Raw genomic sequence first — 24,833 nt, forward strand, 5'->3', positions numbered from 1 at the left:
TGGTTCTTCAATTAAAACAATAAACAGTGGCACATTAAAGAGCTGAATTAAAGAGTTCTGACAGTGGAACAGTTGCCCTCATAAGCTGTAAAACCTCTGTCAGAGACTAGCCAAGTTTTCAGAATCTACATGATCAAAAAAAATGGGGAGGGTTAAATGTGGGTAAGCACAAGTTGCTAGATAAGTGCTAGTTAACTAGTTTTACCTAGTTAAATCAGAGCATTTTCTTTCAGTGACATTAGGACTATTAAGTAATGAGATTTAGTTAGGATAAGGAGGAGTGCCTTGTGTGCTATCCAGTGAGATTTCCATGACATGTCTTTTTATAGATGCCGTTTGGCAGATTTCAGCTAATAGGATGGAGTGGGGTGGCACTGTTTGTATGAGGACATTGGCTTCAACCTGGGAACGATGAGTTGCAGTAACATTTTCACATCCTGCACGTAATTGTTGAGGATCCACATCTCTGGGGCCCGCATTTCCCTCAGTGGATGATCTTATTTCCTAGTTTACTCAGAGAATGTTATCAATCAGTCGATAAACAGCAATGTATGACGTTATACTGACTCCCATTTATACCTGTATCCTCAGCCCTCCATCCTGATATTAAACTGTGTGTGACCTTGAACCTTCTTACTTGCTTTCTTAAAAAATTGTGCTGCAGCTGCTCAGCGATCACTTTCCATTACAGAGTCTTTGCCAGCCATAGGCAGACATGAGTCATCTCAAAACAAGCACAGAGGTGTCTGTCTCCCTTTCCTCTCATGTTCCCCATGTCTGTATTTTATACGCTTTGTGAATTTGCTCTGCCTTCTGCAGCCAGTGCTGTTCTCTACGATCCCTCAGTCCTCCTACTCTATTCAGGCCTTTGCCATCCTTCCATCCCTAAAAATATTGCTTGGATTTCTCTTGCGTGGCTGAGTCCAGGGTCGAAGCTCAGACTCTGTCTTACTGGATTTGTCGACAGCCTTTGGCATGTCTTCTTCCTTGAAATGCATTTGCGAGGTGCTCCTGGGATGCCTCACTTGCTGGGTTTTGCTCTTGCCTTGCTAGCTGCCCACTTGCTCCTGTATTGCTTTCTGGTACTCTTTTCCTGACATCAGAAGCCATAGCCGGTTCTGCCTTCTCCCAACTGCTGGACTCTGGAGGCCCCTAGACCTCATGTCTGTGCTGTTTATCTGTACAGAGTCCCTTCTATCTCATCTAACATCACTGGTTTAGACAGTTTCTCTGCAGAACACTAAACGAAATTTATATCTTCAAGCTCAGTTATCTCCCAAACCCCAGAATCCCATATTTATCTTCTTGATGTTTTCCTAAGAGATACCTCAACTTTAATATGCCTTAAAACCAAACCTGCTTTTCCTTTCGTCTCTGCTTCCCTCAGGTTTCTCTGTAACTTTTCTTCCCTATTATTCAGGTCCCAAACTCATCATCTTGGATCTCCGACTCTCTCCTGCTCCTCCTTTAGTTTGTCTGCAAATACTTGTCTGACTTTCAAAATCTGTTTTAAAATGTGTCCATTTTCAGTACTGCTACATCTTACTGGTCCAGATCCTTGTGTTTCCCAGCTAGATCTTTGCAGATGTCTCATAAGTAATATTCAGGCTTTTACCTTGAACTCCTTCAGCCAAGTTTCTATCTAGTAGCCACTGAGTGCATTTAAAATACTAATGTAGCTCATATTATTGTTCTACTCCATTACGGAGAAAAAAGCCACTCCTTAAATTGGTCCTCGGGCCACACAATCTGATTGCTTTTATATGTCAAATCTTACTTATCTCATCTCATACCATTGGTTCTTGTGCTGTGGCCACCCCAGCCTGTGACACAAGAAAGGCATTGCGTTGTCACTGCATTTTCTAAAGTCATGGATCACTCCCTTATGTCTTTTAAAACTTGTTCCAATGCCAATTCCCCAGTGAGATGATGGTACCTCCCCCCTTAAAACTGCCATCTGCTGCCCCCTCTGCCCCCAAAATTGTTCCTCCACTCCTTCCATTGCCTTTTCCCCTGCTAGAGTATAAACTCTACAGTGTGGAGTAATCTAATTTGTTTTACATAACAGATATATGCCCAGCCTCTAGAACACAGCCTGAAATATACAAGGAAGTCAATAAACTTTTCTGAAATGAACTATTCCAATTAAACAGCCATGAATCGGCGATTTATAATAGAAAGAGTTGTCTTTCTAGATGTCATGTACCACTTTGGTTGTCAGAGGATGTCAGTTGTAGACAGAGCAAAGAGAATACCATGAACTGTCACAGCCGTTGGCTTCTACAGTTTTTATGTAAATGATGTAAGTTCTTGTCAAAGCTGTTAATTTAGCAATTTGAGGAGACTTCACATGAGACAATTAGGACTCAGTGACTATTTTATTTGGCATTGTGACAGCATTTGAGCCTTTGCCAAGAGCCATTATAAACCTTGGTGAAGTCAGAACTAGGTGAAGGAAAGAAGGAACGAAGTCTGGGCAGAGAGTAGATGGGTAGTGGGAACCATCCCATTATGTGTGTTCCCATGTAGGGAAGGGAAGATGGGCAATGTGGTGTAGTACACTAAGGTAAAAAGCAGCAATGTGATAGCTTATGAAAGGATTTGTAATTGGTCAGATATTGGTTAGATGGTAAGTATGATATTTAGCTTGTAAAAACATTGGGCCAGATGAGCTCAAAGCACAAGTAGCTATTTTTCTTTGAATCTAGTACAGGGGGAATCTGACAGACATGAGTATGGGTAGTATGTGTGCATTCATGTGTATATATTTGTATATATGTGTGTGTATGTGTGTAAATGTGTGTGTGTGTGCGCGTATATGTGTGTATTAAAATGGGGTATTATTCACCACTGATACTTTGCTGGAAGCTCTAAGAGAATATTTCAGAGGGTATCTATGGTTAAAACCAGATACTAATAAAGAAGTTATAAGACTGGATAAGAGGTAATTGACATTGCAATGCTGGAAAATCAAGGTTCTGACCCATTAATTTATAAGTGAAAATTATAAGTGAAAAATTAAAATTAAAGTTAGACTTTTAATCTGGGATCCTGAAAATATGGCCTAGTCTATACTTATATAAAAGTTACTCATAATAGGTCTATGTCTGCTCTGTATTTCATCATCTTAAAAGGGTCCTGGCTAGTGTAAAAAACTTTGTACCTACTAGTTGGTTGCTATAGGAACCTACCTTGAAATCTGCTACTGTAGTCTATACTTGGCTTGAAGTCTATGTAAGTGGCTTAGAGACTCCAGGACACAAAAGCAAGACTCTTCTTGTTTATCAGTTTAGCACACTTACATAGTCATTTATAAAAACAAAGCTGATGTGAATGAATATTTTCCCTTCACTTAGTACTCTAGTTTGCCTTGCTAGTACTTGAAAATCAATCATTCATAAGTCCTTGAGTTCATTTTTTGTGCAGAGTCTGGTGTGGCTTTAGTGGGGGTGGAATGAAATGGCTCCCATCTCTGGGACAGGGCCAACAGAGGGGCATGGGCCTCCACAAGTGGCTGCTATGGGTGTAAGGCATATTTGCATAATAATGTATATATTTCACATTCCTCTGAGAAGTGTCCTCCTTGTTAATGTTAATGACTCCATTAAAATAGAGACAGCACTGTCCAGGAGTCTAGTATGTGTCTATGTCTCAGCAAAATAGTAAGCCCTGGGACCTTCAGTACAGCCCTTAAGACTGTAGGAAAGAACTCAAAAAACATCAGTTAGAAAATATGTAATTTCTCAATTATGCAAAATCCTAAGGATGCAGTATAAATTGTATAAGGAGTTTCACAGACCTAAAAAGAACAGAGGCAGTCATACTATGAGCCAGCTTGTCAGAAAGATACAGAAACAGGCAGATATAAATGCAGGCAGATTCCTGAGTTCCAGGTCAGCCTGGGATAGAGCAAATTTAGGTCCAGACAAGGTTGGAATGGTAATTCCAGGATGGGGTTCCTCCTTGACCCCCCAGCTAGTTTATTGTCTGTGTTTAACCGAGGCAGGCAGATCTCTGAATTCTTTTGCATTTTTTTTTTTTTTTTAAGAGCTGGGCAGTGGTGGCATATGCCTTTAATCCCAGCACTTGGGAGGCAGAGGCAGGTGGAGTTCTAAGTTCAAGGCCAGCCTGGGCTACACAGTGAAACCCTGTCTCGAAAAACAAAAACAAAATCAAAACCCAAAAAACAAAACAAAACAAGAAGAAAGGGCTTGCTGTCTCCTAAGAATCAAGCAGCTGAGGTCACAAGATGCTCATCCATAGGATAATCAAAGGGAACCTGGAATGAAAAATGACTGAGTTGAGTTGATAATTAAAATCTGGGCTCTTGGTCTACAGGCGATGAGCTAACAGAAAGTGATAGCAGTTCTTCTCTAGAACTTTTCTCTAGCAGGAGCTGAGCTATCTGGAGATCTCTAGAGAGGGAACCAAGCTTCAAGTGCTTCAAGTGCTCCTGTGCTTCAAGATTTTTTTTCCTAACAGGATTTCTGAGGTCAGAAATCCCAAGAAGTAATTAGATTGCTGAAACAGGTCTTTTAGAGTGTTTTCCAGCAGCTATCAAGAATGGACACAGCTCTTTTAGAATTTTTCTGGCTTTCTGATTTTGATTAGAAAACTCAAGAACGACTTTTAGAAATTTTCTAAAAGAATTTCTGACTTGTTCAGAAAATCCAACAATTTTTTTTAATAGCAGCTTTTCTAACTTTGGTTAGAAAAGCTTTTTCTAAAAGCAGAGAGCGTTTTGAATTTTTACTAACATTGAGAACTGTCTAAACCAGAGTGTTTTTTAGAATAGGAAGAAAAAAAGTGTCTAGAGCAGAACAGAACACACACACACACACACACACACACACACAGAGAGAGAGAGAGAGAGAGAGAGAGAGAGAGAGAGAGAGAGAGAGAGAGAGAGAGAGAGAGAGAGAACAGTCCAAAAAGCTGTCTCTAGCAGACTGCAGAGCAATGAGCTAGCTATCTACAGAGATACAAAGAACAATCTGGAAAGCCATCTCAGCAGGCCATAGGTCGCCACATTTTGGATCCACGACTTGATTTCAAGTCACTTTTTTTCTCTGCTCTCAAATATCCCTTCTCTCGGAACTCCTCTTCAAGCTGAGACTGGTCCTTAGCATTTCTGAAACAGAACAGAATTCAGAAGCAGAAGTTCTAAGAACATGGTAACAACTGGACCAGTGATTCCCGATGAAGAATCTCTGAGGTTCTTCCTGTGCTTTATGAAGAATTTGAGTGTTTTTGCTTTTAATATTGTTTGTATGTGCTTATCAGTCATTCTGAGCCTGAAACTAATTCCCCGGTACTTACCATAAATGGTAGGAAATCTGTTGTAGAGGCACATACCTTTAATAACCAGCTCTTGGAAGGATGAGACAGGATTTTTGTGAAATTGACAACAGCCTGGTCTTCCTAGTATATTCCAGATAGCCAACGCTACATAATGAGACCCTATCTCATAAAACAAACAAACAAAACAACAACAACAACAACAACAACAACAACAAAACGAAGGGCCAAAAGGAAAAGAATAGGTAAAGACAAAAGACAGGCTTAAAATCCTTCTAAAGTTCCTTGGACTGTAGGCAGTAGAAAATTCTGCCCCATTCATGTCTACTGCAACCTCGAATAGTGGAAGAATTAGCTCCTTACACATCTGCTTACTATTTTCAAATAGAAATACTAGAGTTTCTTTCCTTTAAACAAAACAAAACAAAAAACAAAACAGGGGGCTGGAGAAATGGCTCAGTGGTTAAGAGCACCGGCTTCTCTTCCGAAGGTCATGAGTTCAAATCCCAGCAACCACATGGTGGCTCACAACCATCCGTAATGAGATCTGACGCCCTCTTCTGGTGCATCTGAAGACAGCTCCAGTGTACTTAGATATAATAATAAATAAATCTTTAAAAAAACCAAACAAAACAAAGGCCAACTTCATAAAATAAAGAGTAGAAACATTACAACTAAGCAGTTAGAATAACATGTAATCCTAAGATAAAAGTTTGAATATTGTGGGATAATATTCCTTGACCTGAAACTGAAGATAAGAGATGTTTTTCCCTACTATTCAAAATCTTCTGAACAACCATTAGCCCTTTGAGAACAAAGAAAAGAAAATTAGAAGGGAATGAGAGATTATCCAAGATTAAAAGTTAAGGTATACTAATGTGTATGTGTGTATGTGTGTGTGTGTGTGTGTGAGAGTGTGTTTGTGTGTAGTTGTGGCTCAGAAATCAGAGCTAGAGCTGTTTAGAGCATTTGGTGCAAAATGAGGAGGACCGAAACTGAGATCTCAGCACCCACCAAGTTGAGAGTCCCTTCCAGTGCCTGCAGGCCAGCCATGAGGAGGCAAAGACAGGAACATCTTTGGGGTTTGTTGGTTCCCAACCTAGCTGAGCAAACTCAAGCCTTGGGTTCAGGGAAAGACTCTTGACTCAAGGAAAAGCAGACAGAATGAGGGAAAGGATACCAGAGGCCCTCTTCTGACCTCAGTGCATTTGTATGCAATAGTGAATCTGCACGTATCTAAACTCATAGATGGTCATAAATGCAATTTCAAAAATTCAAAATCTATAGATTAGGGCTTGGAGAGAAGCCCTCACAATAAAGAACACTTTACTGCGCTTACAGGGACCTGAGTATGATTTCAGTACCCACACCAGGTACCTAATAAATGTATAAAGGTGTATAATTCTAGCTCCAAAGGATCAATAATCTCTTTGGCCTTGACCACCACCCCACCCCACCATCACCCCACCTACACTACAAATAATATTAAAAGTCTTTAAAATGTGTGGTTATCATCTGTGCCTGTTTTATCATTTGTAAAAATGCATTTATTTTTATTTTCTATATATGAGTGTATGTTATGAATATGCACCTTGTATGTGTCATATGCTCACACAGACCAGAAAAAAAGTATAGGATCCTCTAGAGTTGATTAGTTATGAGTTCGTTTTTAGGTGCTGGGAGCCTATCTCAATGTGTGTGTGTGTGTGTGTGTGTGTGTGTGTTTAATATTTTTTATTGTATTTTGAGTTCATTAAATGATGCCTATGAATCATTTCTAAACAATAAAGCATGATATAAGGAACGCTATACACACTGCCAAGTTTAAGAAAACAAACATTATCAGTATCTAAAGCAAACCCCCTTCCTTACCTTCCCCCACAAAGAATCTGTATTTTGTATTTATGTTTCACTTTATATTTATGATTATGGGAGTTGCGATTCTAACTATATTGTTTGGTTTGGGAAGGCTGAGGAGAAAGTGAACTTCCTTTTCTTTTTGTTAACATTGTGTTCATAATATCAACATTATGGGACAGATCTTGAATTAGACTCCCTACTCTGGATGCCAGACTAATTCTCATCTTCCACAAACCATTCGAAGAGGAGGTATTCCTCATTAGCTTTCCCAAATGTCCATGTGCCGCAAGCTGGTTTTGCTGTCTCTCTTTCTTTTATTATGGGTTTTGGACTTAACTATTCTTTACTTGCCTAAAACTTCACCAGTAGTGTTAAAGTTTCTCTTTTCATAATTTAGCCATCAGTTTTAGCAGTCCAATCTGAATACCCTTTCAAGGAACTTGATTCTATATAGTTTCACAAGTAGAAGGCTTTATAGTATAGCTGTTAGCTTTATAATTCTCATGGCTTTCCTGTACTTTCATGCGTGTACACATGCATAATATAGTTTTGGAAAGGCTCATCTCAATTATTTACAGTGACTTTTATTTTTCAATTAAAAAATGGCCATTCTCCTTTCCGGTGACTGCAGAGCAGTTGGACAGAATATATGTAAATAGATGATTGTATTATTTGACTTGTTAGAGGTCATTTTTCTTTTGGGAATGAACCTGGTCGAGGAGTCATAGAACTGGATTTAAGAATTGCATTGTAATTGTGTTTAGAGTTTGTATATGTGAGTTTGTATGTGTGTTAAATATGTATCTATTTTCTACTAGGCTGCTCCAATGAATGCTAAAGATTCTGGTTGGAAACTCCTGAGACTGTTTAATGGATATGTTTACAGTGGCGTGGAAACCTTAGGGAAGGAGCTGTTTATGTACTTTGGCCCCAGAGCTTTACGGTAAGATAAAGCTGTCCAATGCGCCATGCTGCTCCATGTGTTGATGTGGATGGAAGGGTTTGCTAGCAGTTTTCCAGGTTTCACATCTAATCATGTAAAAAGTGTTCCAGAGTTAAGAGCGCGCCAATATGAAAGACTTGGGATTCTATTATGGAAAGAAATAAGCAACAGAAGAATGCACTGTGATGCGTGTACCGTGCCTATGACTTGTAGGCCTGTCTATTTATGTCTCTTAAAGAACACCATGAGTAGGCCAGCGGGCCTCCTCTGGTCCCCCAGAGTCACGTCTGTTTTGATTTTCAGCAAAGGTTAACTACTTTCGTTAACTAGGTTATTTTGCATTTGTGTCAGACTCTAGTTTGCTTTTAGTTCATCTCTAGATTTTTGTATTTTTCTGTCTTCTTTCTTTGTCTGAAGCTCTGCATGGAATTTGGGAACTTAAAGAATTCACAAACTTCCGACAGATACACTAAGTCATCCATTATCTTAGGGTTCTTATGGGAATATGTAGATACTATATTGACAAATACAAACTCTCTCTCCATATATGTGTGTGTGTGTAAATATATATATATATACACACACACATATATGGACTTGATTGCTTTGATAACATTAGACTTATATGACTACCTATTTAACTTTTTCAAGTAAATGAAATAGGTCTGTGGTTTCCTATGTCTGTCAAATCACTGTGTGGTTTTAGTGTTAGCATCACATTTTGCAAACAGTATATATGAATTTGCTTCCTGGAATCTTGTTTGATGTTCCTTTATGACTGTGACCAGTTATCACCTGAAAAGGAAAGAGCTGTTCCTGGACCCTGTACTTCTAACCGAGGGAAGGTGAGAAACACTCACAGAGGGGACATGGCTCTCTGGTTGTTATTTATTGCATCTCATCGACTGCATATTTGGAGTACTGCAGGTTTCTGTAATTGCTTCTCCTTTGAGGAGTTCTTTTACTTGTCAGCAGCTTCTTCTGTCCTTGGGCCACATTGTCACTTCATGGTTTTCTTTAGTCTGGAATTGATAACATCAGCATATGTCCGCTGGTTCATGCAGTAATGATGTATTGCCAGGTACATTATTACCTCGGTAGATTGATGTGGTTGAAAACACTTAGCACTGGAGAGAGTTGTACACAGTGGGATCCATGGATGATAGTTGAAAACATTGATATGCTATTGATTCTTGGTGTTAAGTGTAGATTTATTTTGGTAGGATGAGAGGGAGGCTTTTTATCAAATGTTCCCCCACCACACTGATAAGGAGAGAGTCATTTTTCAGTGAAGGGCTGTCAGTAAGTGTTCCATGAAGTTCTAAACAAGGGCAATCAGATCTTCAAGCTACGTGAACTAGTGGCATCCCTAGAGAGTACCTATCTCAATATATGGGTAGGAAAAAAAATTCACTGGCTTGCTAACTTTGAATTTCCTGCAGCCCTAATGACTCTTCTGTGTAACAATTCAAGGTCACAGCTGACAGCTGATGGAATCTGTATTTACTAACACAAACTCAGCAGTCCCATATTACAATATGCTTTTAATTTTAAAAAGTACACTCCTAACCTAGTTCTGTGTCTTGACTCTTTTTTTTTATTGTTTCTTTTGAAGATCAACTATTTTAATACTAATGACTTCTAAATTATTTTGTTTTCTTCGTTGGATCAAAAGTTTTATAAAAACTTTAAAATGTTCCCTACTACACTTGTTACATTTTATTGGTGTGTGCTTACTATCTTAGTATGTTTAGGCTACTGATCCACTCTGAGTTAAGTCTAAGTAGAGTGCCGCACAAGAGTTTTAGTGCTTTCTGTTTGTATGGGATTTCCTCCCTTGTTTATATCTGATTGTCCTGACACCTCTTATGCTGATTACCATTTCTCTCGTACATTTCTTTTCAATGTTATTGAGAAAAGTTTACCTCATATGTATATTTCTGAGCTCACCATATTCTTTAATGGATCCAGGTATCCATTTTCATCAATAATACAGTGTCTTAAAGTAGTTTTAAAGTAAGTACAGATATGGTAGATGAGTCATCCTGCTTTATTTATTTTTCTATTTTATTATCCTTTGAGAATTTCTTACAATATATTTTGATTGTATTCTTTTCCTTCCTCCAAGTGCTTCTAGACCCTCCCACCCTCTCTACCTAGTAAATTTCATGTTCTTTTTCTACAAACAAACAAACCAACCAAACAACCAAAAATAGAGTTGAATTTGTATTGCCCAGCTATTCTTAAGTGTGGGGTCTGCCTGAAGTCTGCTTGGTGCGTCCATTCATCCCTCATTGGAGATCTTCCCCAGAAGTCATCAGTGGGGAACAGCTGCTTTGTTAAGGGTAGGACTTTCTCCTCTGTCCATTCATATGTGGATCTGTCCTGCAGTGTGCAGAATACACTGCATCCTTGATGTCATCTACCAGCTCTGGTTCTTACAGTTGTTTTGTCCTCCACCTCCCCATAGACCCCTGAGCCTTGAGGTAAAGGATGGGATGAAGGCATCCCTTATAGGGCTGGGCACTCTAACATCTCTCACTCTCTGTGTCTAGTTGTAGGCCTCTGTGTTACCATCTATAAGAAGGAAGCTCTGATTAGGGTTGAGTGACACATTCCTCTATAGGTACTGCAGCATATCATCAAGAGACATTTTATTGCTATGTTCATTGAACAAAATAGTAGTAGTAGGTTTCCTCTAGGGCCCATTACCTATTTTGTCTCTAGTCTTAGGTGTTTGTCTTCATTCACAATGTCAGGGATGGGTTCTGTCTCATAGAGTAGGTCTTAAATAAAAGAAAAAAAAATATTCTCCTGAAACATTTCTGCCACTCTTGCTCCAGTGGACGTATCTTACAGGCTGATCATTTTTGCAGTTCACAGGGATCATAGCTGGGTAAGATTCATTGTGCATAACAGCTTCCAGTACTCTAGCCAATAGGGATGAAGCTTCCAGTTGAGTACCAGCTGGGATTTCATATTCTGTGCCCTAAGTATGTGATATCTCCAGTATAGGTTCTTACTCTCAAGTTTGCTCATAGCCTGTAATGTCTGAGGGAGGGATCTATGGGATGCGTTTTCCCAATGACTCAAAGGATGTAGTCAATTCCTGGCACGAGGGAAGTTTATTTGGTAGCACATGACGTAGTATTTGGGTATGGTCTCCTCCATAATATGGTAGCTCTGTCTTAAATTTATATATGTATATTGTAGGAAGCTTGAATGTGTATATTGTAGGAAGCTTCAAGATTATATGTGTTCTTTTATTTTTTATGGTTTTCTAAATTTTAGGCTCAGCTTTCTGACTGCTACAAAATTCTGATTAAGGATACTTGAGTGTTTGATAGAGCTTACAATGAATCTGTATATCATTAGGTGGTAGTTGTTAACAATGTTGTGCCCTGTCCTATTAACACAGAACACACGTCTTTTTTATTTCTTTTATCTGTGTTCTTAGTTTCCAGCTTCAGGCATATTTTATATTTCTAGGTAAGTTGATGCTCTAGCTGGGCTCTGTTGCTCTAACAAGCACTATGACCAAAGCACCTTAGGGAAGGAAAGGTCTGTTTTAGTTTCCCTTTCCAGGTCATGGTTTATTATTGAGAGAAGTTGGGCAGTAATTCCATCAGGAACTGAAACAAAAGCCATGAAGAAACACTGTTCACTGCCTTGTACTTAGCCAGCTTTCTTATGTAGCCTAAAAGCCTTTTAGGCTACATAAATCAGTCATCAAGACCACATCCCAAAGACATGCTCACAGACCAACCTGACCCAGCCAAGTCCTCAATGGGGCTCTTCCTCATAGATGACTTTAGGCTCTGTCAGGCTGGCAATGAAGGTTATCCAGAACAGTTGATTTGTATTATTGTAAAGGGTTGTTTTTCTAAAATTTGAATTTTCAGTTCATCTCTAGTAAAGTGTATGACTGTGTCTTAGCCTTGTGTCCTGCAACTTTGATGACCTCAATTATTCTAGCTGTATTATTTGCATATTTTGGTGTATATACAGGGCGTGTTGTTTTGAGATAGACAATCTATGTAAACAGGTATAGCATCTGTGAACTTCGGCACTTTCATTTCTTCCTTCCTAAACATATTTTTTTTTTCTCTAGAGTGTATTACCTAGGAATCCAGTGTGATATTGAGTAGACTGTGAGATAACGTGCCCTTACTCTCTTTGCTGTTTGTTTTATGTTTATTTTTTTCCTTGCACCAAGTACCCCCTTTCTTGTTTGTATGGTATACAACATCTACAACATAGCTGTACTTTTGCAGTGGGGCTAGTTTGCTGGCAGACAGGATCAAGCAAAGCAAGGTGGCTTGGAAGCTAAAAGAAAAACAGGTTTATTGAAGGCTACTAACAAGGAAGTGGACAGGTAGAAGGTTGAGCATGGCTACTCTTCAGCACTGCACATGCCCATTGCTGACCTGATGGACAAGAAGCACATGTGTCACTCGAGGGACCTCCCCAGAATTCCTAGTCCTCTATTCAGCATCCCCCTTCAGTGGTGCTGCAGTAACACTAATGCAGTCAGCTGTCGGCTGGACCAAAAGTACTTGCTCTTTCCATAATGCTCCCTTACTCTCCTCAGTTAATGCCAGGAGAAGAGGGACTTTGGCTCACCTTCCTTTGCGCTTCTACACCCAGTGGTCCAAAAACTAGCTGACTTAGCACAAATTCAGAAACAAGTCTTTTCTAAGTAATAGAATTTGTTCTAGATGGCACTATTTTACTGTGGCCCTCCAGAGAGCCCTTATCTGTATGTTCAGGTCTTTCATTGCCTCCTTGAGATGGGAATAAAAAAGAATGTTTTAGGGAACACTTAGGGCTGATACTCTTTTTTTTTTCTTTTTTCTTTTTCTTTTTTCTTCTCTCTTTCTCTCTCTCTCTTTCTCTCTCTCTTATTTTTTTTTGCATTTCACATACATGGTGAATTATAATTATAGGGGCCAATTCTTGTCATAATCTTATCAAACGCCCTACTTCATTGTGATAGTTTATCTTTTCTGAATATTGCTACATTTCTTATGTTGAGGATGTTTTTATTTGTTTTCATGAGAAATGCTGGCCTAAAGTTTTATATTCATATATACTTCAGTTTAATTCTGGTATTAGGATAATACTGTCTTCCAATGAATTGTTAATTTTTCTGTCCTGTCTGATTTTTATATAGATTTGTATTGATACACTATTAACTCGCTTACTGTGTTTGGAGGCCTTCGAAGAAAGGAAAAGGCAAAACAGATAACATAAAAATATATATAAAAATCAATAGGACTATCAATTGACTATCAATTTACAGGATCGGGAATCATCTAGAAGATAAGCATCTGAGCATCCCTGGGAATGTTAAGTAGATTAGATTAGCCTCTGATTATCTTGATGAAGTTAATGGAAGTATGAAAACTCAGCCCAGAGAAGAGCAACTTGTGTCCTGGGCTGCATAAAAGGGGGAATGTAGTTGAACAGAATACAAATGGCTTTCTCCTTCCTTATAGAAGAGGCAATGTGGAGAGATTTTTCAAGCCCTGACTGCCTCTATAGGGATATATATATATATATATATATATATATACATATATATATATATATATATATATATATATATATATATATATATGAATGTTTAGTACCTTGGTAGGGATATATACTGCCTTGAAAGGGATATATACTACACCAGTAGGGATATATATCCATGATAGGAATATATATGTATACTGCCTTGAACTTTGATTTAAGACAAACCCTTCTTCTTTCTTGGATTGTTTTTTCAGGGTTTCTAATCACAACAACACAAAAATTAGCCAAGTCAGAGAAGAGTTATACAGATTGAAATAAAGATTTGGGATAAGTCAGATGGTCTAGAGCAAATATTTGTAACTGCAACCCAAAGAAAAACAGACATTTTTTTATAGAGTTAAATGGCTGAGAATTTTCCTTAGCAAACCTGATATGGTAGAAGTTCAAAGAACCTTAAATGAAAACAAATATCCCTCTCCCATACCTAGTCATTGTGCTAAGAAGCACAGATGAAGACAAATCCTGGAAACAACTACATTGAAAGAAACAATGTAGAAACATGTAGAAACAAAGTTGAAAAGTATGTTGGACTTTTCATCAGAAACTCTGCAAGACAGAGACAGCAGGGAAGCCGCTAAATTGCCAAGACAATAAATCTCTCAACTGAGATTTCTAAACTCACCAAAAGTATGTATTGAAAAATCAATAGGATAATAAAGGAAACGAATAAAGAAAGCCACGAGAATCCACCCAGCAGACGCACAGTGTAAAGAGAGGTCTGTCTTTCTGTCTGTCTGTCTCGCATATGGAATAAACGGCCAGTAATATTTGACTTTGCTGGAAGAAAGTACAGTAGCCATGGAAAACAACAGCAGACAGATTTTTCTTTCTTAAAACGTGTTTAAATCAATATCTCTCACTTTATTTCATTTCTGTCAGTCTATGTTTAAGTTCATTTACTAGTGCATTTGTTAATCTGTTCCTTGAAGAGCATATCTCTCATATTTTTAGTTATATCAGTTAAAAAGTTTTCATCTGTTCATGAGTCTTAGTACTACATCTCTTAATATTATCAATCATCAATATCAATTATACAGTGTAAAATTACTATGATTAGCATTTTAAGTATCATATTTTTATTAAAATTAGTTTTCTATCACCTGTTTCAGTTGATGTTCTCTTATTTGTTTATCTCATATATATATATATACATCTTGTCATTTCTGGAATAGCCTTACATAAGTACTTAAACTTAGCAATGGTCACAGCTTTTCTGTAGAGTCTGTAGAGTTGTGGAACTGAGTGAATCTGCTAGTAGTTGTTTGTTGGGTGTGGCTGTGGTTGCTTCTCATTGTTTTAATGACTTCAGAACTCCAGCTCCTTGAAGATCTCCTGTAAGGACAACATGAGAAGGTACAGGGTCCCCTGAGAGGCCATCAAACAAGGAACCATCCTTTTGGTGCTTATGGCTGAGGAGGCCCCTCCATTCCAGGTCCTTTCCTAGAGGACTGAAGGCTGCCTTGAGATTCAGTGGGATGGTCCTTGGCAGCCAGTAAGCATGTCTACAACCTACCACTCCATTTCCCGGACTCCTCATATTGTGCTCAAAAAGCTGGGGAAACTGAGGCTAATGGTAAAAAGGGGGTAGGTAGCTCAATTATTGGTTGAACGAGAATGGCTGAGGTGGGGTTGCTTGGTGGTGAGAGTAGAAGCTTCTGCCAGCTGCTAACCCAGCCCTTCCAGCTCACACTGGGACTCCCCAGGGGATCCTGGGGGGGGGGGGTGATGCTGCTCTCCTCTGTCCCTAACTCCTATCAGCATGGGGGATGCTACTCTGGGCTAAGCAGTAGCTGCAGGCTGTGAAATAGGCTGTAACTATGAAAGAGCCCTTTGTGTTATCACTGTAGGCTCCACCAGTGGAGACTGGGGAGGGGGGGGGACCCGGGACGGGGGACCTCTATCTGTCAGTAACACTGAGCTCCACATTTCTGCCTCAATCCAGGAGTCTCCTACGCCACAATGGCAAACTATTACCATTGTGAGGTCAAATGCTTCCTTCAAAGAAATTAATGAAGTGTATCGTAGGCTGGCTGTGCACTCGCACCCCAACAAGAACCTGCCAAACAGAAGGGACACGGGAAAATTCAAGCTGCTATCTGAGGTCTACAAAGCCCTGTCATGCGCTAAAACGAGATCTGTGTATGACCCTGAGGTCTATGTCAGTCTTTCACGTTTGCTCTGTAAACAACAAAAAGAGTAAATGGTTGGTCGCAAGATTACAGAAATGAAACCAAACAAAAATCAAAGAAAAAAGGGAAACAAAAATAAAAAATTAAAAAAATTCTTTGTGGAAAATAGTCAGGAGAGGTATGGAAGAACTGAACAGAGAGCTCTGGCCATGAGTTAATTAATAGTGGTAAATGAAGAGGGGCTCCTGAATTGAAGTAAACAGAAAAGAGCCACCGAGCCTGGGCTGGGCCAGCCATGACGGGCCACAGTTAATGATTAAAGGTAATAAATGTGGCAGTTGAGTTCATGTAGACAATTCTCCCATCCTTAGGGGTGGAGTGTGTTACTACAGGCACACTGTGGCCGCCACGACTCAGTCTACCCAGTTCCCTTCAGCACAGTGGTGGCCAAGTACTACCAATTGGTGTAGGTGTAGTCAAATGCTTTCCAGGGAATTAATGAAGTCTATTTTGAGTTGGCATTGTGCTGGCACCACAAGGAGACCCCCCACCCCCAAAACCAAGGAGGCTAAGACGTTTAGGCAGGTGTCAGAGGCTGATGCTAAAAAGTGATCAGTGTATGGCTGCGGTCTATGAGAGGGCTGGAAGTAGCCATGCCCTGTCCCCTGGTGGACATGGGGCCTTTTCAGTCTTCGGTAAGATCTAAACATTTATGAAGGCCTTCTCGTCCTCCGATAACCAGGGTGTGTGAGGGGCAAGCCTCACTGTCCTCAAAGACAGCTGCATCACCAAAGTCCACCCCAGCCTGGATGACATCTCACCAAAGCTGGGTACCTGGAGCTCACTGCACAGCCTGCAGACAGCTCAGCAGGTTGAAGAGTGTCCTTTCCAAGTACCTCAGTTGGTGGAAACCTTTTCCAGTGCAGCTCTGCTGCTCTCTGCTTCTTGCAGGCAGCTGGTCTTGTCTCAGAGTCTTGTCTTCAGCCTGGCTTTGCCTCTCCAAGAGAGATTCTCAGCTTTTATTGTTCAGTCTGGCAGGAAGGAGCCTAGTGCTTCTGGTCAGTGTCAGGGACTTCAGGAATCTATTTTGAATTATTTACCTTAAGGAGCTTCCCTGAAGGATGCAATATTTCAGTCTCAGGGTTGGACTGGGGACTTCCATGTTGTAGGGAAGCCCTCCGCCTTTCACATCCCAAGCCTGACAGAAACATTTTCACTGTTTTTTTTTTTTTTTCAAATCTAAGTTATATTTTGGATCATTTAATAAATACATAAAAGTGCACATTTAATTAACAATGTATCTATGGGTGGGTTTTTTTTTTGTTTGGTTGGTTTTTTTTTTTTTTTTTTTTTTTTGGTTTTTAGAGACAGGATATCAAAAAATCCCTGGCTGGCTTCAAGTATAGGATGCGCTGTAGTATAGGATGGCCTTGAATGTCTGACCCTCCTGCCTCCATGCCCCTACTCACTAGGCTTTGATTGCACCGCCTCGACTGGCTTATCGTACATGACTTAGAAATAGAAACATTGTCATAACTGGGCCTGGTGGTGGATATACGTGATCCTAATAACTCAAGAGGCTGAGCCAGGGGGAATCAAAAGTCCCAGGAGAAGCCAGAACAATTCAGTGGGATCTTGTCTAAAATATAAGAAAAGATTGAGATATAGCTCAGAGATAAAGGGCAGAATTCCTTCCCCAGAATATGCCACAGTTTGGGGTTCAACTCAATAATGAAATAGAACATCACCACGGCCTGCAGTATACAGAGTAACTGGCATATTTCATGCAGACCAGCACATCTGCACGTGCCAGCAGGATCAGCACACATTCTGATTCCGGTCACTTCCAGGGATGGTCGGCTACTTCATGGCCCATCACATGGGCCTCTGGCAGCAGTGCTGAGGTTGGGCGGGGGCAGTGGGCTTGCAAACATCTCTGCGTTTCCCTCCCTATCTGCAAGACTTGCTTTCTGGCTGCTCTTGCCTGTCTGTGGGGTGACTTTTGTGCACCCTTCTTCCTGTTCTTTTGAGGGTGGGTGAGTTGTTTTATTCTTTGGTCTAGCTGTTGCTGTATGTTTTCTTTTCTTTTCTTGCGACCAGTATCACATCTTAGCCCTGAGTGGTCTGGAACTCACTGTGGCTTTGAACTCACAGAGATCTCCGGAGTGCTAGGATTAAAAGCATGCACTACCACACCTGGCCCTATCATTCTTTATTCTAGCATTGTGTTCTGTGTTTTAAGATGTCTTGCAAACTTGTCTACCATTATGCAAACATTTGAAGCATTAATATTAATTTTGAACGTTAAGAAAAGAGAACTCCATCTCTTCCTGCCGCTGCATGGGTGATGGTAGTTTCTCCTTTTTCTGCTCCATTGTCCGCTTCCCACCGCAAGCCCACATCTCAGAGGGAGTCTTCACGCTTCCTCCTCTCGAAGGAGACTAATGTTTCTTGTTACCTATGACTTCGGATAGAACAACAGAGGCAAATTTCTAATGCCTTCTGAACAGGCCTTTGAGTTGGCCACAGAGTTGCGACGCTTCAGGGTCACAGTCTTTCCCCATGGCTTCTGTAGGATATTTTGTGTTCCTGATGTTCCTCTTCTTCCTGAAAGAACAGGTTCTTTGAAGCATTGCAGGATTCTATGCCAGTCTTGCCTCCCTGGTTCATCTCCAAGGAAAGATAATTTTGGTTTGGCCTCACTCTCAACAGCTGGTGCGCTTTAGTCAGCACCTGGTGGCAAGAGGAAGCTTTCCTATCCGGTCTCAGGCTTTTACACTTTGTAAGTCAGAACTAAACATATTGCTTGGGCAGAGGTCTCCTGATCCCCCTTTCCCCTCAGCCACACCTGCCAATACTTCTGCTTCGTGTTAGAGAAGCGTTTTCCCGAAGCAGGCAGCCATTCACAAGGATTCTGCTGTGATTGTAAAGGCAGCACTTTTCAGTCTCCTGGCCTGAACATCCCTTTTCATACCCGATTCCTCCGTGCGTTTGTCCTCCATGCGTACCTAAGCCCACTCTCAGAACTTCAGGGATTACAAACAGTCGCACTACCCAACACTTGGTATTTAAAACTTTCCTCAAAAAATTAGCTCTTTTCTCCTCAGCCATTTTGTTTGTTTGTTTGTTTGTTTGTTTTTGTTGTGTCTTTCTCTTGAAATCTGTTTCCTGGAGGTAATATAAGCTCATGAGCTGATATATAGAGCCTAAAACATCAGGGTCAATTGTTAGAACGCCCTAGATGCCTCTGTGCCTTAAAGAGTTTCATGATGCCGATATATTCTTACTCTAAAAGGTAATAATAATACACATGGCACTTATTTGGAGTTCAGTCACAATTAGCCATTCAATATTATAAATACTAATCAAGATAAGATAAAGTAGTTGTTTTTTTTTTTAATGCATTTTGCCCCTAAATTGAATGTATTTCCAAGACAAAGATGCGCTTGCTTTGTTTGTAGTTCTTACTGGGGCTACTCCTTCCTTTTACTTGGGTCGTGACCTTTGAGGTTTTTGATGTGGATGTGGTTTCATTATAGAAAGTGATTTAGAATCCACTTTATGAGCCATACAGCTGCAAAGATTTTAGCTATGATGGCTTCTGGGCATGACAGTTGTACACCTTTCACTGGGGCTGAACCTCCATAAGCTAAATTATGAAGTACTTACAGGCACACATTTTTCCCGTCAAGAACTACAGGGCATGTAAAATTCGTTTATGATTGATAGTGGGGCTCACAGAGTTTAAAACCCGCATTTAAAAGTTAGACTTGTTAACCTTGTGTAGAACTGTGACACAGTTCTTTGGAAGTAGGAGCACACAGCAGGAACGTTTGCTGCCAGACGAACCATATATATTAACTCAGCAAAGCCACGAGGAAACAGACCGGAATGGCAGAACACAGTATTTCATTTTGAGAATAATTTTTGATCGTCATCAGGGGTCTTGCAAAATCACATCTTTTTAACTGGACAGGCTAATCAATTCTACAAAATATGAAAGCTTATGAATTTTTCATCACTCTATTGTGGCTTTGAACTGTAAATAACTGTAAATATTTATTTATAAATACCTTCTTCCCAATATGTATAAAAGTAGCTGAAAATGAAAAGAATTGTACAAGCTTTGTTTACTTATTCTCTTTCCATTTGTCTGCCTCTGTCTCTGTCTCTGTCTCTCTCTGCGTGCCTATGTGTGTCTATGCATGTATGTTTGTGTGCTTGTGTATGCATGCATTCATGTTTATGCATGTCTGCATGTCTTCGTGTATGTGTGTGTATGCATGAGTGTGTACATGTGCGTGTGCGTGTGCGTGTGTGTGTGTGTGTGTGTGTGTGTGTGTGTGAAAAAAAATGTCTCAATACTTAGCTCAAACAGTGGGCAAGAGATGCATATATTATCCTGTAAACCTTAGGTTACAATAGGAAAATCTTCCAGTTCACTGTAGCTAAAATAAGGAACCTGAATGTCAGTGGCTTTGTAGACTATATAAACTAACCATAAACAAACCATAATTTTTAGGTTTATGCTTTTGAATAAATAAATATGGAAGGAGGCTAAACAGTTCTGTGAACAAAGATATTTTGTCCAACTTCAGACAAAACAGGTAGGTCTTCTGGGCTAAGTGTTGGAAACGTATTATTTCTCTAGCCAGTGCTTTTTCCTCTTTAAACGTAACTGTTTAAATGAGTAAAATTGGTTTGTTTGCGATTTTTAAAAAGAAAATAAAATGATGACATATGATCTGCTTCTGTTACTCAAAAATGGGCTGGCTCTGTTTCAGGATTCATTTCGGAATGAAAGGCTCCATCTTGATTAACCCACGGGAGGGTGAGAACAGAGGTGGGGCTTCTCCAGCATTGGCAGTGCAGCTCACCAGCGACTTAATCTGTTTCTATGACTCTTCAGTAGAACTCAGGTAAAAAAAAAAATAAATAAATGAATAAAAATGAGATACCAGGAAAAGGAGTGGAGGTGGTTTTGTTTTTGTTTTTTGTGTCTTGTTCTCCAAGTGGTATTGAATTTTTTTTTGTTTGATTTTTGTTTTGTTTGTTTGTTTGTTTTTGGCTAGTTGACAGAAGAACTAATGGATGTGGGAATTGTAGCAATGAGCATAAAGATTAATAAAGCAAGAGTCTGATAGGAGCACTAAGTACTTTAGCTGCTAAACAGTAAAACCTGGATCCATAGTTTGGTTACAACATCACACATGTTGCTTAATAAAATCTGTGTAATCAATAAAATGTCACTGTTACTAGGATTGTAATTGTTCACCCAAATAAGCTCACACTGTATAATATAGATAAGTGTTTACACTTAGATCAAAACCCATTTAGTGGTTCCAAAATTATAATGCAGACTTACGATTGATATACTTCCTTCTATAGAAACTCAGTGGAAAGCCAACAGAGAGTCAGAATGATGGAAGAATTGGATGTATGTTCTCCAAAGTTCAGTTTCTCAAGAGCAGAGAGTGAAGTGAAAAAGCAGAGAGATCGTATGCTGTGTGATGTGTTGCTGGATCAGAGGGTGTTACCTGGTGTAGGCAACATCATCAAAAATGAAGCACTCTTTGACAGTGGTCTTCATCCGGCTGTTAAGGTATGAATCATTTAAAATTTGTTTCTAACTTGTTTTTAAGAACTGTAAGGATCCATGGTGAATGGGAATCTGTGCTGGAGCAACATAGTCTCTATAGAAATTGGTTTCAACCTCTGTGTTGTGAACCCTTTAGGGGTCAAATGACTCACAGGGTTACCTAAGGCCATCGTTAAACACAGATATTTATGTTATGATTCATAACTAGCAAAATTACAGTTATGAACTATAAATGAAAATAAAGTTATGGTGGGGGTCTCAACAGAACATGAGGACTCGTAGTCAAGGGTCACAGTATTACGATGATCGAGAACCACTGCTCTACAGACTCCTTATCAAGTGTCAGCTTCTTACTAAGGCTGTCTCGGGCTCCCTGTTAGAACTGCAGTGTCCCAACTTCCTGCCCTCAATTGTCCTTAGTTCACTTTGGTTTTATTTTCCCCATACCTTGTATTGGTTTTGCTTTTAAATATATTTTACTCATTACACTTTCTGTTTAAAAAACAAACAAAAAGTGTCTTTTACAGCTCCAGCACCACCTGCGTTGAGGGCAAGTGTTCTCTTCAGTGGTATTTCCTAGTGTCTGAGCACAGTGTCTAACTTTAGACAGGTCATTGTGGAATGTGTGAAGGAGTGGGTTAGGTTTGCCTTTTGTGTTTTCTATGTGGCATATTAAATGTAGAGTCTACACCACACGAATGCATTCCCACTTACAGGCGTCAACAATAGGAAAGAACAAAATGTTTCAGGGAATGAGAAGGACGGAATTCAGGCAGCAGGGGCAAAGAGTGAATGAGCAGAGAGCCAAAGAAAACTCACTGTTCTTCCTTGTTCACATAGTTTAGATTGGGTGAAGAGAAAAATGTTAGACTTCTAGCATGGGATCCTAGGACAAGGAGTGGCCTTGGTCTTGTTTTTGGCATGCCAACTGGAGAGACTTGTGCTCTTATTTTTCCAGGAGGGAGAACTGGTAGAGAGAGGAATGTTAGAAAATAGTGATGGACTGAGGAAGGTCCTAAGCCAGGAGACACTGGAAAGGCAGCATCCATACATTTGTTTCTAGAGAAGAAGTCTGCACTGAAGGCTCTTATCCAGATTTCATACTGCTAACTCAATTCTAATGATACCAACTATTTCTACTAAATAAAGTATACTAAGTAAATTATTTTTACATAAGTCCACATAAACCTCTTTGTTTTTTTCGAATAGTTTCTTCCTGGTTTTGATACAATCCAAATCACTAGTAGTTAAGTGGTAGAAGAAATCAGTTAATGACAATTTTAAGATAGTGTACTGGCTGGTTTTGTGTGTAAACTTGACACAGGCTGGAGTTATCACAGAGGAAGGAGCTTCAGTTGGGGAAGTGCCTCCATTGGATCCAGCTGTGGGGCATTTTCTCAACTAGTGATCAAGGGGGAAGAGCCCCTTGTGGGTGGTGCCATCTCTGGGCTGGTAGTCTTGGGTTCTATAAGGGAGCAGGCTGAGCAAGCCAGGGGAAGCAAGCCAGTAAGAAACATCCCTCCATGGCCTCTGCATCAGCTCCTGCTTCCAGACCTGCTTGAGTTCCAGTCCTGACTTCCTTTGGTGATGAACAGCAATGTGAAAGTGTAAGCTGAATAAACCCTTTCCTCCCCAACTTGCTTCTTGGTCATGATGTTTGTGCAGGAATAGAAACCCTGACTAAGACAGATAGGTTCTGCTTTTTAACACTTTGAACAACTAAAATGAGCTTCTTAAAATGGAGTATCTTTTCTAAAACTGATCCAAGGTATGGGCGATGGCTTGCTTAGCATGTATGAGGCCCTAGTTTTGATGCCCAACATCAAAGCTAGAGAGTGGAAAGCAAAAGAGTGTTCAGGAGTTTTAAATCTCTTGTTAGTTCTCTTTAAGAGAACTAGCAGGTGAGGTTATAGTCGTGAATAAATTAGGAAACTATGCTTTCCCACTAAGGTGTGTCAACTATCAGACAAACAGGCCCGTCACGTTGTGAAGATGACTCGGGATTTCAGCATTCTCTTCTACAGGGTAAGAGCAAATATTTACAACCTTGTGCAATACCAGTGGTTTCCTTGTGTGCCTTTACCAGGGTGCTGAAGCTGTGTGTAGCCCTCTAGTGGTCAGAGTGCAGAGATTCACGGGGCAAGACTGACACCTGAATGGCAGGCACAATTAGTGTCTTAAAATTTGGAGTCAACTTGCCTCACTCTGAATGTATTTTTCTATAGTTACACCAAGTTGAATAACAGTTGTGTTGGTATTTTGCTTTGATTCTTGTTGTATTTGGATATATAAAACAAAGCATTTAGACAGACTTAATACAGTTTAAGTAGATGGGTTCATTTATATTTTGCCATTAGTTATGTGAACTTTAGGCTTTTTACATAGTAGTTTTTTTTTTTAATCTGTAATATGAAGTTATGTTTCTATATGTCCAACAAAAGCTGTTCTGAGGATGGCACAAGTTCTCATTAACATGTTAGTTAGCAAACAGTATAATGGTCTTATAGACCTCCGTAAAAGTGCTTCATCTTTTAATCGATGGATGATAATTAATCTTATTTTCCCACCACAATCTGTTTTCTATATTCAAAATTTTTACTATGCTCAGAAATGAAGGTATTAAAATTGTTTTCACTAATTGACCTAAAGTTTTAATGATCCTTTTACAGGATATAACTGCATTCAGTAATAATGGCCATTTTATAATGACCTGTGCCCATTTGTCCATCCAGAGAAAAATGACTATAGAAAACAGTGCATTCTGCCTACATCAAATTGGGCATTTCACTACCTTGCTTACATTAATATATATTGTTTGTGTAATTTCAGTCCACATATAGTCCTATTTCTGAGCTTTTAAATTTTCACACTGTTGGTGGAAACCAAAAATACTGTCTTTGTCAGTGCTTTAAAAAGTATGTATATAGAACAAAACTATAGCAGAAAAATGAAAGTGTCTCTTAAAATGAAGCTGATACCAAATAGAACATTTCTTTGTTAGGATGTATTTGAGTTTTTATTTTCTTTCTAGCAAATCTCTAGAGTTAAAAAAAAAAAAGACCCTTTATCAGGCCAACAAAGAAAATGCTCTCGTTAAATTTTATCCCCTAAAAATAAGTTTTTTGGCCGTTGAATCTGAGAGAGCAGCTTCCTCGGTCTAAAAGCAATCAGATTTGAAGCTAATCTAGCCCTTTTCTTGCAACCATGTAATTATGTTTAATTAAGAAAGCCTTAAAAGCATAAAAGACATTTTAAAATATAGAACTTTTATATATCATTTAGATAAGAGGATACAGCAGGGAACAGTTTGGAATACTAATAAGTTAAAACATAATGACTCTATTATTTCATACAAACCTTATTTGATAGACATTACTGAATTTTGTCAATACTTTCTACTATATTATATGGAAAGTTATATGGA

General features: G+C 39.4%; 1 protein-coding gene and 1 non-coding gene across 2 annotated transcripts in view; both read left to right on the top strand.

Moving 5' to 3' along the window:
* Positions 1-24,833, top strand: part of Neil3 (nei like DNA glycosylase 3) — a 56,060-nt gene that overhangs the window by 7,506 nt on the left and 23,721 nt on the right. The window contains exons 2-5 of the mRNA XM_021170939.2: positions 7,977-8,101; positions 20,595-20,729; positions 21,199-21,412; positions 23,360-23,434. Of these exons, the coding sequence (XP_021026598.1) occupies positions 7,977-8,101; positions 20,595-20,729; positions 21,199-21,412; positions 23,360-23,434 (549 nt within the window). The remainder of the gene's footprint in view (positions 1-7,976; positions 8,102-20,594; positions 20,730-21,198; positions 21,413-23,359; positions 23,435-24,833) is intronic.
* Positions 4,562-4,620, top strand: LOC115031781 (U7 small nuclear RNA). The gene has a single exon (XR_003837445.1). It is a non-coding gene; the product is annotated as a U7 small nuclear RNA (small nuclear RNA).

This window comes from Mus caroli, unplaced genomic scaffold (assembly GCF_978045245.1).
Source record: "Mus caroli unplaced genomic scaffold, Mus_caroli_1 scaffold_10, whole genome shotgun sequence".
In the NCBI taxonomy this organism is placed as follows: domain Eukaryota; kingdom Metazoa; phylum Chordata; class Mammalia; order Rodentia; family Muridae; genus Mus; species Mus caroli.